Source organism: Hemitrygon akajei, chromosome 13 (genome assembly GCF_048418815.1).
Source record: "Hemitrygon akajei chromosome 13, sHemAka1.3, whole genome shotgun sequence".
In the NCBI taxonomy this organism is placed as follows: Eukaryota; Metazoa; Chordata; class Chondrichthyes; order Myliobatiformes; family Dasyatidae; genus Hemitrygon; species Hemitrygon akajei.
The window spans coordinates 102,765,643-102,777,757 of NC_133136.1; the positions used below are offsets into that span (position 1 = coordinate 102,765,643).

The window sequence follows — 12,115 nt, forward strand, 5'->3', positions numbered from 1 at the left end:
CCCAGCGCACATGCTCCCCAATGCACCCATAGCTATTACAACTGATGCCTCAGACTCTGCTGTGGGCGCTGTGCACAAGCAGTTAGTTGAAGGCATGTGGTCTTCAGTTAGCAGCTCTGTTATTCCTAAAAGGTTTTTTAGTGCACTTTTGTTGTGTAGGTCTTGGAGTTTAATAAAATGTGTTACAGGTTGTGTTAAACATAAAATTCCTCTCTCCCGCCATGGCAACTTTGTTTCCAATTTGCTCTCTCAGCCTGGAACTCATATATTCTAACCTTCTCGACCAGTCTGCATTTCGGAACCTTGTTATCATTACTACTTCACGTTTCTCTCTCAACAGATGTTGAATGGTCTGCTGTGTATTTCCAGCAATGTTATTTTTGTTTCCAATTTCCTACATCTGCTGTATTTTGATTTTAGATTAGTCTAGCTCCTCAATTCCCATTTTTTTTTTGTTGATTTCATGTGCAGTGTGTATAACATGTCAAACTTGGAGCCCATGGCCTTCTTCTATGTCAAAGAATTTAAAGTAATAATTACAAAGCACATAACAGGGGCATTCAGAGAGAATATTCTCGAGGGATCGTCTAATAAGGTAAATTATGTAGAAGTAAGAAGGGGTGTTACCTTGGTAGAGAATCCATAGTGGTCGGTGTTAACTTGGCGAGCAGATGTGCCACTGGTATCGACTGGGCCACCCAGAATCAAAGGGCCTGGATGGGGAGCATTTGTGTTGTGCATCCAAACCAGTTTTCAATCTACTACTTGGGAAGGAGCTTGGGAGTATTTCAAAAAGGTAAATAAGGGGATAGATGATAGGATCCTAAGGCATAGGAGCAGAATTAGGCCACTCATCCCATTGAGTCTGCTCCACCATTCCATCATGGCTGACCTATGGTCCAGGTAAAGCAATGGATTTTGCATCTATGGGCTTTAGTATATCATTTGACAAGGTCTCACATGGCAGGTTGATCTGGAAGATTAGGTCACATGGGATTTAAAGGGAGCTAGTGAGGTGGGTTCAGAATTGGCCTGATGAGAAGAAGCAGAAGCTGATGTTTGAAGGGTTATGGGCTGAACAAGGGCAACTGGGACTAGCAAGGAGAATACAGTGGTTAGCATGGACCAGTTGGGCCGAAGGGCCTGTTCTGTGCTATAAAGCTCTATGACCACAGCATCTATTTCCTCCTTTAATAAAGATTGCAGTGAACTAGAAAAAATATTCCAAAGCTGATGCAAATTATTTATTTATTGATCAATTTGTGGTGTCTGAACGTCACTGACAAGAGAGAGTTCAGTACCCATCCCAACTGCAAGCATGATAAAATACGCGTGCAATATACCATGGAAGATACTGCAGCTGTTGCAAGAAGTTTATGTAAAATGTATTTTAATTGGTTAATCTATATTAAAATCATATTGCTTGAAGCAAGCTTTGTTTTAGTATCAGCATCATGCCTTAAGGCATTAAAAGCAAGTGAGGAAAGGGTAGAACAAGATCTCAAAAGCACTCAGCCGGAAGCTTTTCTCATTGAATTATTTATGAGTGTTAGGGTGATCCAAAAATTCAATCCATGACTTTGTAGTTCTGTCGTCTGGTACCTGGAAAAAGTAAATTCCATTTTTAATTTTTTCCTATTTAATGGATCTCACAATAGCTTCAGTAAGTAAATTATGCTATTCTATAAAACTGAATTATATCAGAATGTGTATCAGTTTTAATATCACCGGCATATGTCATGAAATCTGTAAAATTTGAAGAATACATGATAGAGTGAAAAAGATAACTGAATTACAGTAAGTATAGATATTAAATTAAATAAGTAGTGCAAAAATAGGAAATAGTGTTCTTGGGTTCAATATCCATCAGAAATCTGATGGCAGACGGGAAGAAGCTGTTCCTGAATCATTGGCTGTGTGCCTTTAGCTTTCTGTTCCTGCTTCCTGATGGTAGTAATGAGAAGAGGGCATGTCCTGAGTGATGGCAGTCCTTAATGATGTCCTCCTAAGACACTGCTCCTTGAAGATAACCTGGATACTACAGAGGCCAGTTCCCATGATGGAGCTGGTTAATATTACAATTCTCTGTGGATTACTTCAATCCTGTGCAGTAACCACCACCCCTCCCTCCACCAGACGTTGATGCAGTTAATTAGAATGCTCTCCATGTTACATTTGTAGAAATTTGCAAGTGTTTTTCTCTTGAAATTCCTAATGAAAGATAGCCACTGCCTTGCCTTCTTTGTATCTGCATCGATATGTTGTATCCAGGTTAGGTCCTCTGACATATTGACACCCAGGACCTCAGAAATAGCTCACACTCTCCACTTCTGATCCCTTCATGAGGACTGATATCCATTGTCTTACCCTTTCTGAAGTCAACCATCAGTTATTTGGTCTTACTGACATTGAGTGCAAGGTTGTTGCTGTGACACCACTCGATTAGTTTGTATGTCTCACTCCTGTACACCCTCTCAGCACCATCTGAGATTCTGCCAGCAATGGTTGTATCATCTGCAAATTTATAAATGGCGTTTGAGCTATGCCTTACCACACTGTCATGGATGTAGAGAGTAGAACGGGCAACATAATCATATGAGTAAGGAAGAGAATCTCTCCTCTCTGCCCCCGTTAGAACAATGGTATATGTTTGAATCTCATTTTTACACATGACGAAATGGAATCAATTTATAGAATCATAAAACTTCCAGTACAGAAACTGCCCAATCACGATGCCTATCTAGAATAATCCCATTTGCCCACATCGGGTCCGTATCACTGTACACCTTTCCTATCCACGTACCTGCCCAAATGTTAATATTACTATCTGCCTCCATGGCCTACTCTGGCAGCGTACCCTTCTGACCTCCCCTCTCACCTTAAACCTGTGCCATCGACTTTTATATACCCCTGCCTTAGGATGGAAGATTCTGTCCATATCGTCACCTACAATCCAGTGAGAGTAAATGCTGACTCTCAGGCCTCCATTCCAGGCAACATGCTGATGAATTTCTTCTGCCTCTCCCTTCTACCACCACGTCCTTCCTGTAGTCCTGCGACCGGAATTGTACACAAAACTAAGTGCCGTCTAGCAGATGTTTTGTACAATTGCAACTGACATCCTAACTTATACACTCAAAGCCTCAGCCTATGAAGGAAAACATACTAAATGTCTTTTTCACTACCCCATTCACCTGTATCACCTCTTTCAGGGAGCTATTTAAACAGCCCTGTTTGCTATCTATGATCACTAATTTTTGTAAACTTACTAATTATACTCCCTACATCCTCAGCACTGATTCCTCTACTACACAACTTGTTACAGTTTTCAGTCAGATAAACCCCCATCCATCATGACTCTCTGCCTCCAATCACCCAGCCAATATTGATCTCAGTTCACAAACACATTATTCGCTCTCCTCTGGAGCAACCTGTCAAGTAGGACCTTAAGAAAAGCCTTACCAAAGTTCATATAGAAAACATACGTCTCTGCCTTCATCAACGTCCTTAGCTACCTCCTCAAAAATTTCAGGCAGATTAGTTCCTCCCCTGCCTTTCCAAATAAACCATTGGGTATTGCAGGGAGGATTTTTCCACTGAGGTTGGGTGAGTCTAGAACCAGAAATTGTAGTTTAAGGGTGAAAGGTAAAATATTTAAGGGGAATATGAGGGGGACCTTCTTCACTCAGAGGGTGGTGAGAGTGTGGAACGTGCTGCCAACAGAAGTGGTGGAAGCTGGTTTGATTTCAACACTTAAGAGAAATTTGGATAAACACATGGATGGGAGGAATATGCAGGGATATGATCCAGGTGCAGTTAGAACCAGCATGGACTGGATAGGCCGAAGGTTCTGTTCCACTTCTGTAGTGCTCTATGAGTCTACGAATACCAACCTTTCCCTTGAAAGATGATCTTCAACCACTTGGCTTTGGGATCCACACAGATCTTTTTCCCACTTTTCAGCTTTACACTGTAAATAGAAAGTGAACTTTAGAATCAAATCTCTTGCTATTGGATGCCTCTGAAAGCAAAAATTTGGAAAGAAACTTATTAGAATTTGCCTCATAAGCAGATAGATTAATCCAAAATGGTTTAGATAAAACAGTAATTAACAAATGGAGATCACAAAACGAGTGGTGGGGTCATTCCTTAGTTTCATATCTAATGTGATAACTCACATCATCTCCGGTGTCTCACAGTTAAGTCCTCTGGGAATGTATCTCAGACTCTGCATGTAAGTTGGATTAATAAATTTCTTAGTAGACCTGATGCATCGACAGCGTCCTTTGATTTCTGTTATCGGAATACCTGTGAGTAGATAGATCGACAGTATTCAATGCAATTATACTCAATAACGTACTTAGATATTAGTAATCAGTGTCTGCCATTAAAATACAATGATCCAGATTTTGGATATCAGCGTCCAGTGACCATAGGTGTGCAGTTAAATCTGCATCTCCACAATCTGTACTGCTCCTGCAGAAGCCTCACCATATCAACCCCAAGACATGAAATGCAGAAGCAGGCACATAGAATAATACCTTGAAGTTCTAATACCTATCTCACAAGTACCCAATAAAAATGCCAGAAAATGTATTCATTTGATTGCTATAATAGGGTAGAATGTCTGATATGTTAATGATCTAGTAATCCAGAGGTTTAACAGAGGCAAAGTATTTTAAATCAGCTAATAAAATTACTTGTTTCCTAAAAAGAGTGCATGCCAGTATCAGTGATCACATAATTACCACATCATTATAAAATGCTATTAGGTCAATTAGTACGTGTCCTTTTGAGAAGGAATGCTGACCCATTATAACTGATATCTAACTTCAGGTTTATACTAATACGATTGCCTCTTAAGTGCCTCATGCAATGACCGAGAAAAGCATTCAGCTGAATCAAATCTATACAACAAAGTATATTTTTGCGGTTGGGCAGTTCCTTGGGATTGAGAATGACTTGTTGCCACTGTGTTTTTGAGGGTTCTGAGGAGACTGATGCAGCTAATAGCAGAAATACATTTGAAGCAGTTGATTTCTGATGGGGTGTGACAAGTAGGTAGGCTGCAAAGTGGTACACTTTTTCCATCATTCAAACAGGGTTTCCTTGTGCTCTAATGCCTGGTCGTGGGTAACTGAATATTCCTTCTCCACGTTGAGTAATCGTGAACCTAGAGTCAGTGGGTTGTTCCATTTTGACAAGGGAGGTTCTGAGAATGGTTCAAAGTAAAATTTATTATCAGATTACATACATGTCACCACATACAACTCTAAGATTCTTTTTTCTGTGGGCATACTTAGCAAATCTATAGAACAGTAACTGTGAACAGGATCTGTAAACTCTAAGCAAACTGTGATAATGCAGATAATGATCAAATAGCAATAAATAATCAGCATGAAATAACAAGATAAAAGAGTCCTTAAATGAGGATAGTTATCCCCTTTTGTTCAAGAGCCTGATGGTCAAGGGGTAGTAACTGCTCTTGAACCTGATGGTGAGAGTCCTGAGGCTCTTGAACCTTTTATCTGATATCCACCTGGTAATCCCTTGCCACACTGGAATTGAATATCTGCTTCAGCACTCTGATGTGGGGCAAGTCAGTGACATAGCCTGTCCAATGCAAGCAAATCACTGTAATAGAGCCACACTGTTGGTTGGGGAGAGGACACCGAAGTTGGTTTACTTCTCCTTCCTCTGCAGTTGGAAAGTTTTGTAGAGACTTTGTTAGTGGCATTTTCCCAGTGCCTCAAGGCTTTGCCTGTAGATAGTCGGAGCATACAGTAGTCACCGGTGTTCGATAAACTCTGACAAGGTTGAGATCTGGATTCTCATATACCTTTTCCCCGAACTCAATAATAGCTGTGCTAGCATAATGAAGGCAGTGGTAACTGTTATAATCAATGTCTGCCTTCACCGTGAGGTGGTCCACATCACAACAAGAAAAAATAATCAATTGGCCAGTTTGCTTTGAGTCAGGCTGTAATTCAGATTCAACAAAGACACAGGTAGCTCAATTCACTCTTCAAATATCTATGGACAGGGATCTGACTTGGAAGAATTGTCCCAAACTAGTCAAACATTCAACACAACTATGCATGCAGAATCATACCTTTCTCCCATGATCCTGTCCTCCTCTATCACTATACAGAGTGTATCCTAGACAACAGCTTAGAAGTGGGATACAGTGGCCGTCCCCATGTCTATAGCCCGATTGTGATTCATGGCGTCTGATGAAGCAGTATTCCTGATTCTCCATCCTCCCTCAGCCGTCAATCAGTGCTTCCCCATGGCCAATATCATTTAGAAAAAGCAGGGCAGGTATAGAGCTTTCAGAATGTAATAATCTGGATCAACTGACTTTAATATATGGATTTTTTAATATATAGTATTTAAGCTTTTTTGCACAATTCTTTATCTATTCAGTATGTGTATACTGTATAAAGTGTACTGAATAAGATTTACTTTATTATTATTATTTTGTGTTTTGTTCTATATTATGTATCACATTGAAGTGTGGCTACTAAGTTAACACATTTCACATCACATTCTGATTCTGATTCTGGTCCACCACCAGCAGTGCTTCAGCTGCACGGGTTTTGCAGGAGTGGCCACTGCTGAGTGACTAGGCTTGTCACAAATGGCAGTTGAAGCAAAACAAGACAGGCAGTATTATCCTCACTTATTGCTCCTAAGTCTGCCTATTGTAAAACTGGTCTATTACTCAGTCCTTGTAGTGACAAAACACATCTCCATACGGATGACACCATGCATGGCCTTATAAGGTACAATCACCATTCATTAGAACCTCTGATAAAAGATCACCAGCCTAAAGTAATCATTTTGTTTCTCTTTTCACAGATACTATCTGTTCTGGGCATTTCCTGAATTACTTGCCTTTTCGTAGGGCTCTACATTCTCTCACTTCTTGCCCAAAATCTATGCTTTCTAGTTCAGACACCTCTGCTGTGAAATAAAAAGTTTCCTACGATCTACCCTCATTTTTGTATACCTCAATTAGCTCCCCCTCAGCCTTCCTGATTCCAAGGCTTTTTGCAGCCTATTCAATCTCTCCTCATCACTAAGACACTTCATTGAGGTCCCATCTAGTTAAATCTCCTTGATACATTCTCCAGTGCAAAAAATATCCTTCCTATAACGTGATGAATAGAAGTGTACACAGTACTCCAGCTATATCCTAACCAATGTTTTATAAAGTTGTATGGATCTTATATTCTTTGCCCTGGTTAAAATAAATCTTCATGTATGCCTTTTTCACCACCCCATCCACTTATGCTATCACATTTAAAGATGCTTGCATTTATTCTTCTGGGGTTCTTCTTTTAATTATGTATTTCCTAACCATATTAGTCTTCCCAAAGTCTTTCACCACACATGTATCAACATTAAATTCCATTTGTCCCTATTTCTCTCAACTAACCAACTAATCAAAATCATGCTGTGGCTTTGACCCTCTTCCTCACCACCAACAATACCACCAAATTTCATGTCCCCTGCCAATTTACTGCATTCAAATCGATTATATATATATGAGACGCAGTACCAATTCCTGTGGTATTCTGCTATTCATATTTCCATTCACATTAAGAACCCACTGCATCTTACTATCAAGCCAATATTGAATTAAGCTTCCCAACCTGTCCTAAATCTCATGGGTTCTAATTTTCTGAACCCAGTTTTTCACTGGGGTCTTTCTTCAATCCATGCAGATTACATCAGCCGTACTACCTCCATCAACATATGTTGTGAGAGACACACAAGACTGCAGATGCTGGAACCTAGACCAAGCAACAAAATGCTAAACTGAAGCAGGGGTTACTAACCTGTGATCTATGGACCCTCAGTTCATCATAAAGGTCCATAACATTGAAAAGTTTGGGGACCCCCTTTGCTGAAGGAACTTAGTGAGTCAGGCAGCAACTGTGGAGCGAATTGGACAGTCAGTGTTTCAGGTTGAGACCCTTCACCAGTAATGTGGAGCTCCCCCCACAGATGCTGCCTGAACCATTGAGTTCCTCCAGTATCGTTTGTTGCAATACATTTTGTTATCTCTGAAAATTTTTAATCAAGTTGGTCAGACTAAATCACCTCTTAACAACTCCATGCAGACTATCTTTGATTTACCACTGTCTTTCAAACTGTAGATTAATCCTGTCCCTTAGTTTTTTTTTCCCAATATCTTCACTACCTATCCATAAAGAGAGATAGAACAGGTTAGGCTGTATTCCCACAGCTGCAAGTTACAATGGGACAGAAATGTTAGAAGAACACACAGTCTGTTTAACCGAAGTGGGACAGAGGTGAGGATATAGTAAAGGCTACTTTAAATATATTACTATTACCAGAGTATCACAAACATAGCTTCAGCTATATTCTTATTGGTACACAGTACTGGCTAGCATCATCATATTTTCCTCACGGCTGCAGAGAAATTTCTTTCATCACTCATAGAAACTCACTTCCTAAAAGTCTGTGAGAGTGCATTGATTATAGTCAAGGCAAAGATTTATGTATTGACCACCAGAGCAGGCTCGAGGAACTGAATATTTCAATTCCAACTCTCAGCTCTTTTAATTCAGTGTTGCACTCTTCTGCCTGAAGATTTAGTCCAGGAGTTAATCCACAAAATTTGAAAAGAAATGGAAGATAGTTGGTTAACTTATTCAGCATTTTATCAATTCGTGTTGAAATTCTAATCAGGCTATAAAGTTTTAGCCTAATTGGAACTTAATTAATTCAAGTTTGCTGCCATTATGTTCTAAAAAGAATTATTATATACAGATTTCAGTCAAAAACTACTCACACATAATAGTTTACATATTACTGAGAAACATCATAGAATAAGCTTAGAATTTTAAAAAATTCAACAAGATATGATCTTTGAAATTCCTTGCCGCACTACAGATCAAAGAAAAGTGAAAATCATCACAACAGACCCTGTGCAGCGATAGCCCACAGAAGCAGGATCAGAATTATCATGGTAGGTGAGCTCTTCATGTTTTGACTTCACTGCCGATATAATCCCTGCTGAAAGGATCCTCTGTCTATCACCGTGACGGTGTGTATTTCCAGCTCCGTCTCTCTCTGCTGTTGTTGTTTGACTGGAGAATGGCCGACTGAAATCCTATTTATTGACCTCTTCCACTTTCAATTTGCACGGTTTCTAGAGGTGAAGTCTGTCAAAGAGGGGGATCTCCTGAGGAATTTCCCAAGCCTTGAGTAATCTTCATATTCTCAATGGGTTGTATTAAATTCTTTCTGTTCTTAAAAGTTATATTAAATTCATAGAAGGCTATCAATACCATTCCATTGTAAAGAATTAGTTGCTTCATTTTGAACTACCTAACAATTTTAAGAAGACATTTAGAGCTGCTGCTTACCATTCTGACTTCTTGCTCCATTTGTGAAGCATGTGCTGTTATGATCACATTTCCTCCAATTGATTTGTGCTTCTACCATCCATTCCATTTTTCTAGCACATTGACTACTGTAGGTTGAGTTTAATTGTTTCACAATCATTCAATCTCTTCTAAAAGCTTTAACACCTGTTTCACTTGGAATATACAATAAATTCCATGTAAACAGTTAAGTAACACTGGACAGCAATTTTCTTTGTGTCCTGAATACTTCTGGGTCTATCTTATGGATTTTGGGCTGCTGATCATGAAAATTGCCATGAAATTTTCTATTATACACCATTTTTAAAAAAAATCATCTCTATTTGTTATTTCAATTCATAATTCAAGTCGGAATAACTGATGCCATGATTAAGGAAGGCATTTTTGTTTGTTCACAAATCAAACAGGTCATCAATGACAGGGAATTTGAAGAAATTCTAGTGGAACCAGAGAAAATTGCTGGAAGGCATTCAATGCTATTATTGAAAATTTTCTTGGTAACTACAGAGCACCAAACTACATGTAGCTGGTTGACAACATGCTTCAGCATTTGAAGCCATGAAGTGTGACATGTCATTGAAGATTCATTTTCTGCATTCCCAGATAGACTTCTCTGCAAATCTTGGCATTGTCGGTCGAAGGTTTCACCAGGACATTGCGGTCATGGAGAAATGGTGTCAGGGCAACTGGAATCCATCAATGCAGGCTGATTATTGTTAGATACTTAAGCAGGAAGCCTCATAAACTGAGTACAGGTGAAAATAATCAGCAAAGTATTTTTAACTTAGGTGAATTATTACAAAGCATCAGCACCATTATGCAATTAAATGCATTATATTCAATAAAAGTTCATTTCTTGTTTCTCCAAATTTCTACGTGATACAGGTAGTTTGAAATTATATTTGTATTCAGCTTCAGGCGGTCTATTACAAACAAAAAAAATTCTAATGTAGCAACACTTCTGAAAAAAATTGTTGTCCAGTGTAACCAAAACATTAAGATGCTGCAGATGTCAAGAGGATTGTCATCCAACATTGTAGGTTGCCTATCTGTTAAACATGCCCTTAGATCAAGTCAGACTGTGGCACAAACTTCTTATAAGCAGCTAACTCTGACCAGATCAATAAGGTTATGAAAAAGGAAGGGTTTCAACAGTAATAAGCCCTTTCTCTTGACACAGTCTGAACAAACCCTGCCCACAGAAATAATTGGTTAACTGGTTAGGATACATTCCTGACTGAGCCAAATGTTGAACCTGCTAGATGAGACTGAACACTTATGAAACAAAAGTATTAATAATTAATTAAAAAAGCAACCAATTAAGTATTATAGAATTGCTTTTTTAATTAACAGAAGTGGGAACAATTAAAGTTAATTGCAGACGCTTAAGTTAAAACCCAGTTACATCAATGGAATGAGAAAAAAATTGTTACAAAAGTAAATGCAAACTGTGTTGCTTTTGTGTCAGAAGTTAAACATTGATAGATCAACGGAGCTTGGAATATTTAAAAATAGCAACCAATCTGATTGTGGAATCTTCTTGATGTATTTGCATCTTAGGTACTTTTCACTATAAAGTGAAAGTATAGATGAATAAATGGTGTATTCCCTAAGGTTTACAGGAAAAGTCTATCCCTTCCTTGTGTTTTACTTTATATTGTGACTTCTTGACATGAATGCTCCATATTTGCAAATGGTTTGTGCACTTAAAAGAAAGAAGGAAACCTTTGTAGGTTTCTAACATGTCACGGCTGTAATGCATCAAAGTATTACGGGATCCCAATGAAACACATCATTCTGAGAGGACTTGAATAAGCAGTTGCTGAGAGGATATCCCTGAGTCAATCACTAGGGGCAAAAACTAAGGATGAAGTTGATTACTCCAGTTTGCAATGAGGTGCCAATACACAATTTTCAACTTTACCTATATTTTCTGTACAACTTAATTTGGCTATATTATGTGAGTTGAAAGTCAAAATACGAAAATGTGAAAATTCAGCAGAAGAGCCAGTATAATAAATCAGAATCAGATCTATTATCACTGACATATGCATATGAAATGTGTTGTTTTGTCTATAGCGGTACAGTGCAGAGACATAAAAATCCATTTATTAAAGCAAATGAAAGCAAAAAAAAAGGAATAACAAGGTACTGTTCATGGGTTCATGGACCATTCAGAAATCTGATGGTGGAGAGGATGAAGCTGGTCTTAAATCATTGAGTATGGATCTTTAGTCTCCCGTAGCTCCTCCATGGTGGTAGTAATGAGAAGAGGACAGGGTGCTGAGATGTGAGAATTGCTAACCAGGCTGACATCATTTATCTCCCTGGTATCCCAGTGCAAGTGGTGGTCGGCTGCCTGCCTGAACCTCTTGCAGTCTGATTATTAGTTTGATAGAGTCATGCAGCATATGTGCAGGCCATGTTAGAAATCAATCACCTTCAGGCAGGGGTGAAATATCAGCAGTTTCTAAAACTTACATTTATTTTTCAGTTTATAAACTTCAAATTATTCTTACTTTTGAATTGATCAGTCGATATTTAGAAGTTTTGAATTTTTCTGAATATCATATACCTTAAAAAGAATTAATAGACCTCAAAAAGACTGACAGCTGTCTGAACTGGGGGTGTATCTTAGCTGACTAGGTAGTATTTTTACTGTTGTGTCATAGGTGGAGTTTTCTGAATTCATGTTT

At 38.7% G+C, this 12,115-nt stretch overlaps 1 protein-coding gene across 1 annotated transcript; it reads right to left on the bottom strand.

Annotated features, from left to right (window-relative positions):
- Positions 1 to 1,256: 1,256 nt before the first annotated feature.
- On the bottom strand, positions 1,257 to 9,111 carry LOC140737531 (interleukin-8-like). The gene is made up of 4 exons (XM_073063977.1): positions 8,958 to 9,111; positions 4,179 to 4,308; positions 3,894 to 3,970; positions 1,257 to 1,602 (listed from the first exon to the last, which is right to left on the bottom strand). Exons 1-4 carry the CDS (start codon positions 9,016 to 9,018, stop codon positions 1,568 to 1,570), a joined length of 303 nt encoding a protein of 100 aa, XP_072920078.1. The 5' UTR covers positions 9,019 to 9,111; the 3' UTR covers positions 1,257 to 1,567.
- Positions 9,112 to 12,115: the final 3,004 nt, after the last annotated feature.

Bases quoted from the DNA above. Each gene is read 5' to 3' on its own strand.
- LOC140737531 (XM_073063977.1), bottom strand. From the start codon at position 9,018: ATGAAGAGCTCACCTACCATGATAATTCTGATCCTGCTTCTGTGGGCT. The intron at 4,309-8,957 runs GTCTGTTGTGAT...ATCTACTCACAG, and splicing joins GTGGGCTATCGCTGCACAGG to GTATTCCGATAACAGAAATC. The intron at 3,971-4,178 runs GTGAGTTATCAC...TTCTATTTACAG, and splicing joins TGTGAGACACCGGAGATGAT to TGTAAAGCTGAAAAGTGGGA.